We start from the raw sequence: 17,636 nt of genomic DNA on the forward strand, positions 1-17,636 counted from the left end.
TTGGCTGTTTCCATAATTCCTGTAAAAGTGAATGGAGAGCGGTACACCTGTGTGGCCACCTCTCCGTTCATTTTGCTAGGCAGGTGACCCCGGCATCTATCAGACATTTATGGCGGATCCTGTGGATATTGCATAAATCTCTGATGAGAATACCCCTTAAACTCTTCTATGTCATGAGATGGCTTTTGTGGAGGGGTAGTCATTGGAAACTGGGAAAGGGTCCAAGTTCATGGTGTGTTCTGGTATTCTCATACATCCACAACTCTATTTCACCCTTTAACACAGAAGGTGTGAAAACCACAATGTGTGTCGGTACCCGAATAATGTTGTTGCTTTTTTTGAACCTCTATAATAATATTGGATGGAATTTGTTGTTTTTTTGTAGGAATCTCTTCCTGAGTGCAGCAACAGACGGACACGCTCACCTGTACTCCATGCTTCAGGAGAAACCCCTCACGTCTCTGCAGCTGTCACAGAAGTACCTGTTCAGCATTCGGTGGTCTCCAGTTCGCCCCTTGGTTTTTGCAGCAGCTTCTGGAGAAGGTAAGACTTGGGGCTATAGTGATACATGACTTATTGGGGATTTTTCTGAAGGTTGCATCTTGCAGGATAATAGAGGGGAATTTGAGACCCCTGTGGATTCCCTGCTCTATTATGGAAGGGCTTGTAGGAGTTCTAATAATTGAATATATAGCCATTACATAGTATTCCTCGCTCATGTAAGGAAAGGGTCACCAGATGTAAACCTATAATTCAGTCCACAACCTAACAGTCAAATATTTTCCCAAAGGAGAACTGCTGCTTTTTGACTTTGGAAAAAGCTCCCAGAAGCCATCATTGAGCATAAAGCAGACATCCAATGAGCAACCAGTTTATTGCCTTGAGTTCAACCGGGCACAGACCCAGCTCCTGGCAGCGGGCGATTCTACTGGTGTGGTTAAGATATGGCAGCTGAGTTCTGACTTCACAGAGCAAAGAGCCCAAGAGATGAACTTACTGGATGAGATGGCCGGAGCCGTCACCGACTGATCCTCAGGGACCCTCAGGCGCTCCATCTAATCTACGTATTCAGTCTGACGTACCATCATTGTAAATAGTAAGTCACTAATAAATTCTTATTTATGGGTCACAGCCTTCAGGTTCTTGTTCTTCATTCATCTACAAATACTAAAGAAGGGATTGTCTAAGGGCCTGTTCACATCAGTGTTGGGGTTCCGTCGGGTTAACCCCTAAACGGAAACCTTAGCTTCCGTTTGCATCACCATTGATCTCAATGTCGACAGAAACTTTGCTAATGGTAACGGAACAGAGCCCCCTCTCCGGAAGGGCACCGGTGAGATGAACAGGCTCTTAACCATTTTCTAAAATCACCACAAGCAGTTTTTTTTACGTAGATGAAGCTTGTTGTATCACGTATAGTTCTGCAACTTTCTAATATACTTTGTTACATTTCCTCCCCTTTTTCAAGACTTCTGCTTGCTGTCAGTAAATAGACATCTTTACATCCAGAGGCTGAATACCTGTCTTGATCACATACAACTATGAATTCAGCACATTTTAACCCCTTCCCACCGCCCTTTTTTGTTTTTTCCTCCCCACCTTCCAAAAGCCATAACGTCTTTATTTTTCCGTCGATATAGTCCTATGAGGACTTGAGGGACGAGTTGTAGTTTACGTAGCACCCTTTATTTTGCCATATAATGTACTAGGAAACGGGGGGGGGGGGGGAGGGAAAAAATTGTGGGGTAGAAAATGAAAAAAAAATAATTCCTCCATGTTTTTTTTTTTTTGCGCACCGTTTTTACGGAATTCACTGTGCAATTAAAACAACATGTTAATTTTATTGAGTGGGTCAATACGATTACGGCGATATCAAAAATATACAGAGTGGGCCATTTATATGGATACACCTAAATAAAATGGGAATGGTTGGTGATATTAACTCTGTTTGTCGCACATTAGTATATGGGAGGGGGAAACTTTTCAAGCTGGGTGTTGACCATGGCGGCCATTTTGAAGTCGGTCATTTTGTATCCAACTTTAGATTTTTCAATGGGAAGAGGGTCATGTGACACATCAAACTTATCGAGAATTTCACAAGAAAAACAATGGTGTGCTTGGTTTTAACGTTACTTTATTCTTTCATGAGTTATTTACAAGTTTCTGACCACTTATAAAATGTGTTCAAAGTGCTGCCCATTGTGTTGGCTTGTCAATGCAACCCTCTTCTCCCACTCTTCACACACTGATAGCAACACCGCAGAAGAAATGCCAGCACAGGCTTCCAGTATCCGGAGTTTCAGTTGCTGCACATCTCGTATCTTCACAGCATAGACAATTGCCTTCAGATGACCCCAAAGATAAAAGTCTAAGGGGGTCAGATTGGGAGGCATTTCTTCTGCGGTGTTGCTATCAGTGTGTGAAGAGTGGGAGAAGAGGGTTGCATTGACAATCCAACACAATGGGCAGCACTTTGAACACATTTTATAAGTGGTCAGAAACTTGTAAATAACTCATGAAAGAATAAAGTAACGTTAAAACCAAGCACACCATTGTTTTTCTTGTGAAATTCTCGATAAGTTTGATGTGTCACATGACCCTCTTCCCATTGAAAAAACTAAAGTTGGATACAAAATGGCCGACTTCAAAATGGCCGCCATGGTCAACACCCAGCTTGAAAAGTTTCCCCCCTCCCATATACTAATGTGCCACAAACAGGAAGTTAATATCACCAACCATTCCCATTTTATTTAGGTGTATCCATATAAATGGCCCACCCTGTATATATTTTACTACTTTTACAAGTAAAAATTTATGTGTAAAAAAGAAAATGTATTTTGTGTCACCAAATTCCGAGAGCCGTAACTTTTTTATTTTTTTGTCCATTAAGTGGTGTGAGGGCTTATTTTTTGCGGGATAAGCTGTCGTTTTTAATACCATTTTAGTGAACATGCGACGTTTTAATCACTTTTTATTTCATTTTTTTGTAGGAGATCAGGTGACCAAAAAATAGAGAGAGATTCTGGCGTTTACAATTTATTATTTCTTTTACGGCGTTCACCGTGCGGGATAAATGATATATTGTAATAGTTCAGACTTTCACGGACGCAGCGATACCAATTATGTTTATTTTATTTTTTTTACTATGCTCTAGGGGGAAAATGTTTGTTTTTTTTTAATTTTAATTTTTTTTCCCCATAACATTTTTTTTTTTTATTGAACTCATTTTTACTTTTTTTTTTTATTAGTCCCCCCTAGGGGACTTCAACCAGCGATTGAGAGATCGCTTGCACGATATACTGCAACACTAATATATTGCAGTATATCGTGATTCTGACAGGCTACTATTATATAGGAGTACAAAGATGGTGGACCTGGGGGGCTTCATTAGGCCCCCAGGCAGACATAGCCTCCCCCACCCCACCCCGCGGGGGGGGGGGCGCAATGAGCTTTTTGAGTGTGTCACCCCCCTCTTTCTAACCATTTAAATGCTGTGGTCGCTATTGACAGGTATTCAGCCTCTGGCTATAAACAATGTTTCTATTCACTGAAAGCAATACAACATATTAGAAAGTTGAAAAATTATACAAAGCTATACTTCCAAAACAGAACCAAAACCTTTATCTGACAGAACTTAGAGACTTGTAAGACGAGGAGGTCCATGAGTAGGAGAGGTTTTGGTTGTATTGCCCAGCACGGCCGCCTGTTCTCTGTAGATCTTGTGAAACTACAACTCCCACCAAACATTAGCTGTTCTGCAGGTCGTTGTAGCATAAAGTCGCGATAGCAGCAACCGCCGCATGTTCCTTAGTAACGACACAACGCTTTGAATAACTAGCATTTATTAAAGCACGCTGCTTCTATTGCTTCTTTAGTCGGCTAAATCCAAAGCTAAAACAATGACAAACACAGAGGGCACGGGATTGGAGCGATAGGACATGCACAGCCAAAGTCAGCGGGCACAAGCAAGGGCTTTAATTCTTCTCCGTCAGTTCACGAACAGCGATCGTGTGAATTCCACATAGTCGTACGCAGAGGGCATCTCCCGGCCCTTACTGTCCATGTAAGGTTTCATGTGTGAGATGCAGTAATCCGCCTGTTCACGGGTAAGGTTCTGAAAAGGAACAACATGGAGATTAGAGACTTGTTCAACAATATCAAGCTACAAGATTTACAAGAAGGGAAGAACTGGGGAGCGAAGTAAGAGCGTTTAGGTGAAATGGTAACATCCTCATCGCACCTCAATACTCTTTAGCATAAACTTAATAAAACTGGATTTCTCTACAAAGGAGGCAGAAACGGGTTAGTCTCCTCTACAACACCCTGGTACTAGTTTAACTCGGACATTCAGGTGTCCGACTCCCTTTAAAGTGCTGCGTTTCTTCATTCTGAAGATTGGTGGGGGCTCTGGGAGTTCATCAGAAATTGATTGTATATTGCCAGGATTTCCCATCAAGTCTCATGATGGAAAAACCCTTATTATAAAATTAGAAAGTTACAGACCTTTCTAAGTACATTGTGGATTTTTTTTATTTCACCATTTTCCAAATCACTGTTTGCAGTCAGTGAATCGAATACTTATTGTTTACACCAATGCCTGAAATACATCCTAGTCTAGTCCTGGTCACACATTGCTTAAGGCTTTGTTCACAGTGAAGAAGATTTTGCATGCATTTTTTTTAAAGCCAAAATTAGATCCAGGAGGGCAGACCTATAAAGGCCTTTTTGTTTAGGTTCTGTTCCTGGTTTAAAAAACAAACAAAACATGCAAAATCTGCATTGTATGAACAAGGCCTAAAAGGGTTCCCCAGAAACTTAAGCATTAAAAGCCTATCTTTAGGATCTGACCCCCAGCACAGCGGCTCAATCCAATGCATTGCACAGTCGTGGCTCCTTCATTGTGCGGATGTTCCCAGAAGTTGGATCCCCGCGATGAAACACTGTTGGTAGACCAGCAATGTTTAAAAGTTCTTGGGTCAGGACACACACAGCGTAAACACTTAATTGTGGAAAATCTGCAGCGTAATACAGTAGCAGCAGAGTTGAGATTTGAGAATGTCACCCAAATTTTTAAAAAAAAGTTCATAAATGGAGTTTTTCGTTTTTTTTTTAATCCACAGCATGTTCATTTATGTTGTGGAGTCGCTGGTTTTCTTAACTGAATTCAACGGGAAGGTAAAACCCATAAATGGAATTTTTTCTTCCGCAAAACTTGCAACATTTTCTACCACAAAAATGGATTAAAAAAAAAGTGTTAATATTTACCCCTCTGGGCGTGGTCATAGCGATGTATCCCTCTGGGATGACGTTTCATGCCATGTGACTGCTGCAGCCAATCACAGGTTGCAGTGGTCACATGGACTGAAGAGTGATCCCAGGAGGCTGGCCTCAGCGGAGAACAGAGGGATGCATCGCTATGACAACACCTGGGGAGTAAGCGTTATTTTTATTTTTTTCCTAGCACGGCTTCCGCAGTGGGGATGTTACGTGAAAATCTGCACCAGTTTGGTGCGGTTTTCCAGGCAGAATTTCCTGCGGGTTCCAGGACGGATACGCTGGGTGCTTCTACTCTGCATATCTGCCCTGTGTGGCCTTACCCTAAAGCGTGACGAGTTTTGCTATAAAAAAAATAAATACCACCCATGCAAGTGAACTGCCAAAGATCAGCCACTTTTTTTTTCTTTTTTTTTTAAATCCACATATGCCGTATCTGCGTTTTTGTACAGGTATTTGGGTGTATTGACACATGCAGGTTTTGATACCAGGACTGGATCGAGGATTCTACTGCTAGGTTTGCCATCAACACCTGCACATACAATACAGTCTTCTACTCATTTCAATTAAATTGTGAAATCTGCACAGAAACGTATAGAATGTGTTTAAAAAACAAACACTTTTGTAAAACACATTAAACAGTGTGTGAACATAGCCTAAGCCCTCACTATTCTGGGCAGTACACGATTTATTCCCCCCATGAAGCACTGAAAAAAACCACATCTACTAGGAAGAATATAGTGCAATATACGGTATTAGATTTTTAAAAAAAAGCTGCCGTGTTGGTGGTGTGCGCGCCCCCACTGAAACGCATGGTGGCTTTATCAGATTCTAAATATGCTTGTGTACATGAGCGATCGCGTTGTTAACAAGCCATGAAGTTTGACATGATCAGGACATGTTTCCAGTCTCTGAATATAAAACAAGAATGTACACATTCACTGACAGCAAGCAGATAATATGAAAATGGTGAATCAAAAACACACAGCGGGAGACTTCTTAAGACTAGCGTTTCATACTCCAGTCTTAACTTTCATACTCTCCTCTTAACATTGTTGCATCTCTGGTTGTCCGCGCGCCACGGAATGCAATGTACGCCGGCTCGGAGATCTAAGCCAGAAGACGTCTGATAAAGATAAAGTTCTTACCTGATATAATTCTTCCTTTGTGACGTACGGTTTCTGCTGTGTGCTGAGCGCTCGGAATGCACTTTCAATCTCCTCACTGGACTTGACGTTCTCCGTTTCCCTGCTGATCATGAAGGCCATGTACTCCTGTAGGGACACGTGGCCATCTCTGATAGAAAACAAAACATGCGCCATGAGTAGGGAGTAACAATAAAAACAAGACGTCTATTACCTCTTGTGGATATTCGGTCTCTCACCTGTTGGGATCTACGATGTCTAATATGTTTTCAAACTCTGGATCGGGTTCTCCTTCTTCCACCATCGGAAGGTCGTATCCGAGAGACCTCAAGCAAGACTTAAACTCCTGGTGGTTCAGACGGCCAGATTTATCCTTGTCGAAGTGCCTGGACAACAAAAAAGGTGGTGTCATTTCTGGGAAATTAAGTCTAAAAAACGATGAACTTTTCCATAGACAGCAACATGGAGCCACTCACTTGAACATCATACTGAATTCTTTGAGTGCGTCTTCTGTTACTCCGGTTGTGTTTCTAAGGAAGAGAGAAGGCGATTATAGTCCGACTCCTAACAGAACTTACAAGGGGCGCACATGTACCATATGGAATGGGAAAACCAACCGGGAGGATTTCATTGGCTGAAGACTGTAGAATATTGGAAGTGGATGTGCTGATAGACACCTAGTCCAGTTCTGATCTTTATTTTGTTTTTAGGTCCAATTTTCTGTTCTAGTTAATTTTAGAATGCAAAGAGCTCCAAACCCTCTCCTCTGGCACATAGAGGACAGGCTTGTGAACCCTACTCACTAGATAACTTATTAGAGGTCTTCCCGCTCACCTTGCTTGGATTTGCTGTTCAAGGTTGTGTTGCATTCTCATGCCCAGCTGATCCAATTGGTCCCATTGCTGTGCCAGCCCCACCGTACTGTGTTCTGTGTATTTATTATCCAATATCAAAGCTTCCTCCATTGCTGCTCCAAGGTCCTCTATCTTCTTCAACTGACTTCTCATTGCACGGATCTCTTGATGCTTTCTCTGGGGTAAAACAAACAGATCAGACCAGAAAGTGTTAAAAAAACAAACCACCATATACTGACACAAAGCAACGAGCTGGAAATGCTGCACAAACCTTAGTGGCTTCCAGCTGAGACTCCAGCGATCCAGACTCCTCAACCATACAAGACCTGTAGGAGACAAAGATCAGTTAGCGGATGATGGCTTCATATAGACGCCTTAACATTAACATGGCACAATCACTATTGTTTGAGTGGCATGGCCAAAATTTGTACTAAATGGACTGTGCCGGATAACATTAAGGTCAGAGCATGCGAACGGATCCATGCCAAGCACTGCTCTGCCATCACACACTCGACCAGTGTACAAGAGCCAAAACACCCTATAGCTCAGCCACACTACAGGTTAGTGAGTGTCCAAAAAAACATGTTGGAGAATAGAACTGAACACCGAGCTACTTCTAATTTACAGCTATTCAAATACATCACTCCAGGGGGTGGTGGAAACCCCCACCTAAAATACAAAATCAGTGCAATATGTGGGGTTAAGAGACCACAGCAGACTGTGCACATCACTACTATAGTGGGGGGGGGGGGGGGGGGTGGTAACGTACCCTCAAAATCAATGGGTGGTAAACGAAAAAGTGCTTTCCGCTCTGAGCTATGGATTCCATGTCAACCCATTCCGCTCATAGCCGCGAGGCCAGCAATGGCCATACTACCACTGCAGAGACACACTTAAATGGGTTGCCCATTTTATACAGTCCAAAAATAAATAAATCAATGGACTCTGAACTAATGTTGACAGCCCCAGTCCTACATTACACAGAGATCTAAAGATTTCCAACCTAAAGCCGAATAGATGCGTGCGCAAGCTAATGGTCCTAACATCAGCCAGGACTTGTAGAACGAATGGTCACCCTGTAGACAGCAGAGGCCATACACGTGCAGTGCAGGGTAGGTGTACACACTATTGCAGCAGTCCTTGGCAGTGTGAATTAGTATCAAAAAGCATCACAATGTGCCACAAAAAACCAGTGGAAAAAAATAAAAAGGAATAAAAAAAAAAAAAAAAAAAAGAGGAAACGCAACCTTCCAGATAGATCATCCCCAACTTCATACCGATACACACGTATGACTCTGCGATAGGCTATGCTAAAGAAGAGAGACCCAATGGTGAATTCCCCACACAACACACATGGATATTGAAACACGTCTGATCAGCGGCCGTCTGCACAATGTAGCGGCAGAGCACAGGTCGATCTGCACTGGAGGAACTTCAGCTATATTAGGGAACAGCATAAGGGGCAACTCCTTATTATACGGCATCATGATATGCCCTGTACACAACACAGGCTGCTGAACCTGCGCCTGTATTCAGCACCCACAGGGAGACACAGGGAATCTATTTTCCCCATAATCTTGCAGATTTAGTATTTGCCATTTCTTGGGCCAAGGGAATAGAACCTATTAGGTGACTACTTTTAATGCAAATCGCCAATATAATATTTACACTAGATAAACCGGAGCTTCGCTGTTTAGTATTACATGGATAAAGTTTTCATAGCCGACCATTGTGTGTCCCTCCCGTGTAGATCACGTTACACTAAATGGACAAGTGGATGTATGCTCTATTAAGAGGCTGGCCACTTTGGACTATCTCTTTTTGTTAGACAGGTCTCCCCGATAATCTGATCACAGGTTGCTAAAACCCCAGCGATTAGCTGTAATCTGTGGAAGGCAAGGGTTAAATTCTCTCTGCAGCGCCCTCACAGAAGAAATGAAGAATTACACAATTCCCATTAAAATCAACGAACTGTTCGTGTAATACATGGATAGCCGGGGTCCTCCAGAGCAAGATAGTCCCTTTGTAGCTGATCCATGTATACATTTAACTCAGCCCTTGTACACACAGACTTAGATAACATCTCACGATCACCACATGTGCACAAAGCAAAACCTGCACCATAAAATCTCAAAATACTAACCCGTCCAGTAGGTAGGTCCTATGGAGAGAGGCAAATGGAGGTAGCAGCAGACAGATCAGGGAACAAAAAAAAATAAAAAATAAAAAAAAAAAAAGAACAGAGTGAAAAAAAGCATCACAGAATTACAATACTTTACACAACATATAAAGCAGATACATTTTAAGCTACAGAGCGGTCTGAAACGACAAGAGATGGACACAGGTGGAAGAACACAAACAGACTGCACATAAACAAAGGTCTCGGAGGCGAGGGAATCAATAACCTGGTCTCCTGGATCCACTGGTGGAATGCATTGGCATGTTGGGCAAATTCTTGGCGCAGTTTATCGTTTTCTTCCTGTCTTCTCTGTTCCTTCTGTAGCTCCAATTCACGTTCCTGAAGAGAAGGATAAAAGAAGAACCTTCGTGGACTCCAACTAGAAATAAATACCCTTAATTTCTCAGCATGTCAAGGTCTTGGAGCCCATACCTTTATGATCTTCTGCAAGTTGCGCCAAGTCTCTTCCAAAGCCTCCATGGTGAACCAAGTATAAGGATTGGATGCCACACGATAACCCTTGATCTGCCTGTCCAGTTCAGCCAGTTGGTTGAAATCAGTCTGCGCGGAGCTGAGAGAGTTTCGGAATGCATCGTGTGCCTCGCGCAGCGCCTTGATTTCTTCCAGGGAATTACAGCGGACTGGATCAGTCAGGTCCTCCTCAGCGTTCTCAAACCAGCTGTTGAAAGCAGATGCCTTCTTGGCAAATGTCAGGAACAAGTCCTCGACCTGAGAAAACCAAAGAGTTCATTACAGAGTGGCCATAGAATATTAAGATGATCGGTTTATGATCTTATTTTTTTTCTCTTGCCCTAAGGGTAAGGTTACACGGAGCGAAGTGGGAGGATAGATGAAGCCTACGCGTTTCAAACGCTAGCTGCGTTCTTAGTCATGGCTGTAATCATTACAGCCATGACTAAGAACGCAGCTAGCGTTTGAAACGCGTAGGCTTCATCTATCCTCCCACTTCTCTCCCAGCACTCGAGGACATCATGCCGATTGACCTCTTTTAATACAATTCATTAAACTTGGAACAAGTTCCTTTTTAGTTACAGCTACGCTGGATCCAAACCACCTGTTTTCTCTTGTACTCCACACGACGCGTGCCGACGCGAGGATCCGTGCGAAGACTTCAGTACACCCATTTTGTACTCACAAGGTGAGCTGGAGGTTCTCCTCCTCCTTTTTTTCGTTACACGGAGCACCCCGCTCCAGTACCATGTTCACGCGGCAGTCAAATAGCCTGTTAGAGGCCGCACAATATTTCAGGTAAAACGGCCCTTTATCTGCAAAATTGTGCAGCCATTAATTAATAAACCCTTTATGGCCGCACGATTTTGCAGGTAAAGGGCCGTTTTACCCACAATAACGCCATTAACAGCAGCGCTGAACATGGTGCTGGAACGTTGTTGGCCGCATCGCAGCCAGCACCGGGCCACTTCGTCTGGCCTAACCCGGGGGCAAACAAAAATTGGGAATGAAAACCGCATCTACTCGCCTTTCGGTAATGCTCCTGAGCCTCCAGAAGCTTCTTCTTACGAGCAGCGGAGTTGTCCAGCAGTTGGTTCCACCTCTTCATGAGAGAGGCATGGCGAGTCTCAATGGCCCTGGACTGCACGTGTTTGGCTGCAAGTAACTGGTCTTTCAGTGCAGTGATGTTGGTGATGCCCTCCTGCTGGAATGCCTGGAGACCGGCATCAAAGGTTTCCTAAAATAAAGAAAGTACTGATCAGTATGACAGCGGAGAATGTAATAACATAACCCAGGATCAAATCTATTACGACTGTTTACCTGCTTAGTAAGCAATGTCTGCACAGAGGACAGGTCTCTGCCATAATCATCCGTCTTTAGGCTGTTCTCCTTCTCACCTATAAACCAGAGAGGAGATATTAAAAAAAAAAAACATTACATTTTTCACGTAATTGATGCACCAAATAAAAAAATAAAAAAGTGGCTGTAAATCCCACCGATCCATGATTCCACCACGTCGGCTTTCCAGTTGAACTGAAGGAAGGCAGAATTCTCATCAAGTTTAGCCTTGCGTTGAGCAGCCGCCTTCTCAAGTTCAGACACTTTTCCGCGAAGTCCTTGCATTTTGGCCGTTATATTATCCACATGGTGATTATTCTAGGAACAAGGTGGCAGAGTTTAGTTTGCTAAACTATCAGGCAGCTGCTGGAATACAACTCTTATTAGAAGACAATCTCACCTTATGGATGAGGTCTTCACCATTGGCACAGACATCATGAACTCTGTCCTTGTGAACTGTAAAGTCGGTCTCAAATGCTTCATGCTTTTTCAGCAATCCCTAGGACCCAAAAACATAGCAAGTTTGTCATCATAGGAGACGATCGGTTCATAGGTTAGGTTATACAACGGTCATCGCCAACTCACCTGTATGGCAGCCAAAGTATCACCATAGTCTTCACTTGCCACAAGAGTCATCTTCTCGTTAATCCAAGCTTCTTCTTCTTCCACGTTGGCAACAAACTGTTGATATTCTAGAGACTCTTCCAACCGCTGACCCCTGAAAACCCAACCAAACTACTATAAATAGGGTAGAACAAAGTACAGCGTTGTACAGACCAGATCTATTGTAACTTAGTCCTGCATTATGTGCTGGACTACCTGGAATAATAGTGCTCACCTGGCGGATGCCTGTTGCTTCAGTTCCTTCCAGTGTTCCACAAACTGGCCCAGCCTTTGCTGAATCTCATCCTTTCCAATAGTATTGTCATCAGACAGCTTCTTACCAGTGTCCAGCACGCTCTAAAAAAAAAAAACAGACGTCTCGATAATTTGGCTTGTTTCCATACTACCAGATTGCAATATACACGGACTAGAGAGACTAATCTCTACTCTTACCTGGATAGCTGGCTCATGAGCAGCCAGTTCTGCTTCCAACCTCTTATGTTTCTTCCTCAGATTCTGAACACCTGTGAGATCTCGGCCATAGTCATCAGATCCAACCAACAGCTTCTTTTCTCTGAAAGCGATACAAGAAATTCCTTCATCTAAACACAGAATATTAACGCTGATGTGTCGTGCGAACTCTGTAGAGCGCCTGAAGACCTTTGGAACATTTTGGAGATTTCACTTGCAACTTATGCACTTACTTGATCCAGGACTCTTCATCATCAAGGTCCCTGAAGAACTGATGAAGGCGATGAGACTCATTGAGCCTGCTGCGGCGGGCAGTTGCCATGCTTTTAATGCGTTGGAAGCGGTCATTGATGGCATCGCGCTTGTCCTTTACTTGCGAGGTATCGAAGGCGCTGCTGGTCATCAGGCTGTCAGCCTGTCCATTCAGATCCTTTAGACGATCCTGGAGGGAGCAACAACAAGGACTGTGAGCCTCAGGAATATCCATTCAGCCTATTCAGGTTTTAGAGATTCAGATTAAAGCTCACCTCATGGGCAGAGATGTCGGCTTCCAGCAGTTGGTGTTTCTTGAGCAGGTTATTGACAGAAGCCAAGTCCTTTCCATAGTCCTCAGAGGCAAGCAGGGCCTCCACCTGGTGACAATGAGAGATGTCAATTGTACGACTTTGCACACCCATCATTTTACCTTATGCAAAAGGTTTCACCCTCTCTCACCTCTGAAAGCCAAAAGTCAAAGTCCTTGATGCCGGTGTTGAAGTTCTGCTGTTTGTTGGCCTCCTTGAGTTTCTGACTCTTCTCTGCAGACTTGTGAACCAAAAATTGCCACTGATCTGCGAGCGCCGCCAAACGAGCCTGGAAAATCATACAGGGTTAGCGTGGTAATACAATCCTCGTCAACCCCATGTCCTTTGGCATTGTGGTCCCACCCACCCAGATTTTAAACCAGCTACTGCTCACCTTTACAGCATCTTCACTGCCAGCACAAGCGCCACGTTCAATGAGGGAGTTGCCCATATCGATGACGCCACGAATACGGTCTGCGTTGGCATGAAGCTCTGCCTCAAAGGCCTGGTGTTTCTGGTGTTTGCTCTGCCAGACAAGTAACAGGTCACTTAAGAGCAGCCATTCTAGCTAAAGAGTCTAAATATGGGAAGGCAGCTACATGTTAACCCATCAAACCCTCTCCTTGTATAACAAGTTTCCTTGGTCCCACAGCAAGGTAAAACGAATACAGGTTACTGCGTTTTTTTATTTCTTCATTTTTTTATTTTTTTTAAACCCTTGACAATTCTGGAGGGAAATAGTGTATTATGTGGGATGTGTGTGTGGACCAGGGAAACATGGGAGTCCTTATAGTCCACAAAGCCCAAGGGATGTAATGAAGACACAAAACATTACAATCTACAGGAAAAAATAATGGAACTTTCCACAAACAACCAGACTGAAGCTGAACACGTTCTGCATGAAGTAGAGGGCGCACAGGTCAGTATCAAATTCTTAGATTGGAAAATACTGCACACTGGTTAAATAGGACAGAGATGGATCAGCATCTATCTTCATATCCAACTCTTAATAATAGCCATATGCTGTGAGAGCCCCAGGCAACGCCGCCCCCTGCGGCTGAGAGAGCCCCAGGCAACGCCGCCCCCTGCGGCTGAGAGAGCCCCAGGCAACGCCGCCCCCTGCGGCTGAGAGAGCCCCAGGCAACGCCGCCCCCTGCGGCTGAGAGAGCCCCAGGCAACGCCGCCCCCTGCGGCTGAGAGAGCCCCAGGCAACGCCGCCCCCTGCGGCTGAGAGAGCCCCAGGCAACGCCGCCCCCTGCGGCTGAGAGAGCCCCAGGCAACGCCGCCCCCTGCGGCTGAGAGAGCCCCAGGCAACGCCGCCCCCTGCGGCTGAGAGAGCACCAGGCAACGCCGCCCCCTGCGGCTGAGAGAGCCCCAGGCAACGCCGCCCCCTGCGGCTGAGAGAGCACCAGGCAACGCCGCCCCCTGCGGCTGAGAGAGCCCCAGGCAACGCCGCCCCCTGCGGCTGAGAGAGCCCCAGGCAACGCCGCCCCCTGCGGCTGAGAGAGCCCCAGGCAACGCCGCCCCCTGCGGCTGAGAGAGCCCCAGGCAACGCCGCCCCCTGCGGCTGAGAGAGCCCCAGGCAACGCCGCCCCCTGCGGCTGAGAGAGCCCCAGGCAACGCCGCCCCCTGCGGCTGAGAGAGCCCCAGGCAACGCCGCCCCCTGCGGCTGAGAGAGCCCCAGGCAACGCCGCCCCCTGCGGCTGAGAGAGCCCCAGGCAACGCCGCCCCCTGCGGCTGAGAGAGCACCTGGCAACGCCGCCCCCTGCGGCTGAGAGAGCCCCAGGCAACGCCGCCCCCTGCGGCTGAGAGAGCCCCAGGCAACGCCGCCCCCTGCGGCTGAGAGAGCCCCAGGCAACGCCGCCCCCTGCGGCTGAGAGAGCCCCAGGCAACGCCGCCCCCTGCGGCTGAGAGAGCCCCAGGCAACGCCGCCCCCTGCGGCTGAGAGAGCCCCAGGCAACGCCGCCCCCTGCGGCTGAGAGAGCCCCAGGCAACGCCGCCCCCTGCGGCTGAGAGAGCCCCAGGCAACGCCGCCCCCTGCGGCTGAGAGAGCCCCAGGCAACGCCGCCCCCTGCGGCTGAGAGAGCCCCAGGCAACGCCGCCCCCTGCGGCTGAGAGAGCCCCAGGCAACGCCGCCCCCTGCGGCTGAGAGAGCCCCAGGCAACGCCGCCCCCTGCGGCTGAGAGAGCCCCAGGCAACGCCGCCCCCTGCGGCTGAGAGAGCCCCAGGCAACGCCGCCCCCTGCGGCTGAGAGAGCCCCAGGCAACGCCGCCCCCTGCGGCTGAGAGAGCCCCAGGCAACGCCGCCCCCTGCGGCTGAGAGAGCCCCAGGCAACGCCGCCCCCTGCGGCTGAGAGAGCCCCAGGCAACGCCGCCCCCTGCGGCTGAGAGAGCCCCAGGCAACGCCGCCCCCTGCGGCTGAGAGAGCCCCAGGCAACGCCGCCCCCTGCGGCTGAGAGAGCACCTGGCAACGCCGCCCCCTGCGGCTGAGAGAGCCCCAGGCAACGCCGCCCCCTGCGGCTGAGAGAGCCCCAGGCAACGCCGCCCCCTGCGGCTGAGAGAGCCCCAGGCAACGCCGCCCCCTGCGGCTGAGAGAGCCCCAGGCAACGCCGCCCCCTGCGGCTGAGAGAGCCCCAGGCAACGCCGCCCCCTGCGGCTGAGAGAGCCCCAGGCAACGCCGCCCCCTGCGGCTGAGAGAGCCCCAGGCAACGCCGCCCCCTGCGGCTGAGAGAGCCCCAGGCAACGCCGCCCCCTGCGGCTGAGAGAGCCCCAGGCAACGCCGCCCCCTGCGGCTGAGAGAGCCCCAGGCAACGCCGCCCCCTGCGGCTGAGAGAGCCCCAGGCAACGCCGCCCCCTGCGGCTGAGATGTGATCAGGACAACTTGTTAGAATATTTATTTTCCTTTACACAGAACGTTTGTCCACTTTTAAGAGAGGGTCTGGTGCTTGCGGTTGGCTGTCATTTTTGGCCTAGACAAGTATCCGTAATGTAAGTGAAATCACTAGTTCCTAGGTCATCGACAAGTGCAATATTAATTTTGGCGCTCTGCTTCCCAACGACACAAGCAGAAAACGGCGGCCTAGCACGGTGTTTGAATAGCGGATGCATTACAGAGTATCGGAGATGTTCATCCTCATAGCACCTAGTAGGTATTTACGGTTGGAAAAATGCTAAGGATTCGATTGGCTGTCACGAGATGCAAAGTTTTGTCCTTCGAATATGCTGAATGTTGGTTCCGATCTACGCCAGGTGTGGTCATAAATCACCTATAGACATTTTCGCTGCCCTCTATCAGGCTTCATGCAGAGTGCGTCTTACGGAGGATAAAACAGGCTTCATGCAGAGTGCGTCTTACGGAGGATAAAACAGAACCCTGTGGTAGTACCAGCAAGAAGGATGACTAAACGACTAGAACAAAAGTAAAAACCAAAACAACCGGGTGGTTTAGAGGAATGGAGAAACATGTTCTAATGTTATCACATAAAGGAGGTAAGAAAAGGAGAACTCTTCCTGACCACTTACCAGTAATTTGGAAAGCTATAAAACAGATTAAGAAGAGAAGACATTGAGTACAGGCCACAACACATACATGAAGCATTTGGCGACTACAAAGATTTCAAATTTTGTTATTTTTGTTTTAGTGCTTCAGCGAAAGACCAAGAAACCAGAGCAATTTATTATAATGTAACAGATTTTAGTGTATATGCGAAGAGCCGGTCACCAGAACAAGCACATGCAAAGGGGTGGTCTCAAAGACACAAGTGAAGCCGGCCAATAATAATCTAGTATAACATGCCGGCCATTCAAATGACACGTGTGGTTGGGCCAGGGTCGCCATTCACTCTTTGTTAGGGGCTCTGGCTCATAGGCCATATTGACAGGGGTTGTCTTAGAGACACAGTAAAGCCTTCAGCACAATTGCATCCTCTACTTTAGCGTTATTAATGGGGTCTGTCCTGTGCTATAGTAGAAGTTATGCGCTAGGATTATCAAAAATGCAATAACCAGACAGAGAATGTGAGATCACCGATATATCAAAATACGTCCAATAACTGCACCTCCTAAACTTACAATTCTCCTTAGAAAGTGTTATGAAAACGCTGTAAAAGACTGGCCACCATCACGATTAAACCTGCTACCATCTCTACTATAATGTCCTTATACCCATTTAGCTTTTATTATTAGACATATCCTGAGAGTCCATCTTACAACAGGAGACCCAGCTAACTGTAGCAAACACAAATCACGCCCGGTTTTTACACCCACCTGGATGTTTGTGGGGTCTTTGTAGGACTCATCACTGGCCGTCTGCAACTTCTCACTAATCCAGGCTTCAATCTCATCGACATCTCTGCTGAACTGCTGCAGAGTTTGAGATTCACCAAGTTTGGATCTCTTCTCGATCATCTGAGCCTTCAAACGGCGCCACCTGCGAGAAGCAGAACATCAAGAGGACCATGAAACCTTGAGATGCCCTTAGAGTGCAAACGGTTAGCACACCCAACTTCAATGATCTCTATCGGTGGCCCCACAAACTCTCAAGGATGGAGATGGTACAAGCCAATCTAGTACCAGCTCAAGTACCTGCTTTTTAAAACCAACTCACCTGTCCAAGACCTCATTGCGACGGGAAGCAATATCTCCCTTGGAATAATGGTCAGCAGTTATTAACTGATCAGCAAAGGACTGCAGAGCAGCAATCTTCTCTTCCTGTGAGACAAAGCCATAGTAGAGGCTAC

At 46.7% G+C, this 17,636-nt stretch overlaps 2 protein-coding genes across 5 annotated transcripts in view; one reads left to right on the forward strand and one right to left on the reverse strand.

Moving 5' to 3' along the window:
• DYNC2I2 (dynein 2 intermediate chain 2) overlaps nucleotides 1-1,131 on the forward strand; it is a 42,985-nt gene extending 41,854 nt beyond the window's left edge. Inside the window, exons 8-9 of the mRNA XM_075834167.1 lie at nucleotides 386-543; nucleotides 791-1,131. Of these exons, the coding sequence (XP_075690282.1) occupies nucleotides 386-543; nucleotides 791-1,029 (397 nt within the window). The 3' untranslated portion in view covers nucleotides 1,030-1,131. The remainder of the gene's footprint in view (nucleotides 1-385; nucleotides 544-790) is intronic.
• Nucleotides 1,132-3,825: 2,694 nt separating this feature from the next.
• SPTAN1 (spectrin alpha, non-erythrocytic 1) overlaps nucleotides 3,826-17,636 on the reverse strand; it is a 45,583-nt gene continuing 31,772 nt past the window's right edge. For 2 of the 4 annotated variants that reach the window (XM_075835115.1, XM_075835113.1), the window contains 23 exons: nucleotides 17,504-17,607; nucleotides 17,164-17,326; nucleotides 16,420-16,434; nucleotides 13,293-13,424; nucleotides 13,050-13,187; nucleotides 12,863-12,967; nucleotides 12,569-12,777; nucleotides 12,318-12,438; nucleotides 12,100-12,221; nucleotides 11,847-11,979; nucleotides 11,662-11,760; nucleotides 11,420-11,579; nucleotides 11,244-11,320; nucleotides 10,951-11,160; nucleotides 9,885-10,181; nucleotides 9,679-9,791; nucleotides 9,417-9,434; nucleotides 7,545-7,599; nucleotides 7,254-7,450; nucleotides 6,896-6,949; nucleotides 6,659-6,805; nucleotides 6,423-6,570; nucleotides 3,826-4,114 (listed from right to left, as the gene is read on the reverse strand). In XM_075835115.1, the coding sequence (XP_075691230.1) occupies nucleotides 3,989-4,114; nucleotides 6,423-6,570; nucleotides 6,659-6,805; nucleotides 6,896-6,949; nucleotides 7,254-7,450; nucleotides 7,545-7,599; nucleotides 9,417-9,434; nucleotides 9,679-9,791; nucleotides 9,885-10,181; nucleotides 10,951-11,160; nucleotides 11,244-11,320; nucleotides 11,420-11,579; nucleotides 11,662-11,760; nucleotides 11,847-11,979; nucleotides 12,100-12,221; nucleotides 12,318-12,438; nucleotides 12,569-12,777; nucleotides 12,863-12,967; nucleotides 13,050-13,187; nucleotides 13,293-13,424; nucleotides 16,420-16,434; nucleotides 17,164-17,326; nucleotides 17,504-17,607 (2,943 nt within the window). In that variant the 3' untranslated portion in view covers nucleotides 3,826-3,988. The remainder of the gene's footprint in view (nucleotides 4,115-6,422; nucleotides 6,571-6,658; nucleotides 6,806-6,895; nucleotides 6,950-7,253; nucleotides 7,451-7,544; nucleotides 7,600-9,416; nucleotides 9,435-9,678; nucleotides 9,792-9,884; nucleotides 10,182-10,950; nucleotides 11,161-11,243; nucleotides 11,321-11,419; nucleotides 11,580-11,661; nucleotides 11,761-11,846; nucleotides 11,980-12,099; nucleotides 12,222-12,317; nucleotides 12,439-12,568; nucleotides 12,778-12,862; nucleotides 12,968-13,049; nucleotides 13,188-13,292; nucleotides 13,425-16,419; nucleotides 16,435-17,163; nucleotides 17,327-17,503; nucleotides 17,608-17,636) is intronic. The other 2 variants (XM_075835116.1, XM_075835114.1) reach the window with 1 other exon arrangement.

The sequence above is a fragment of the Rhinoderma darwinii genome, chromosome 8, assembly GCF_050947455.1.
Source record: "Rhinoderma darwinii isolate aRhiDar2 chromosome 8, aRhiDar2.hap1, whole genome shotgun sequence".
Taxonomy (NCBI): Eukaryota; Metazoa; Chordata; class Amphibia; order Anura; family Rhinodermatidae; genus Rhinoderma; species Rhinoderma darwinii.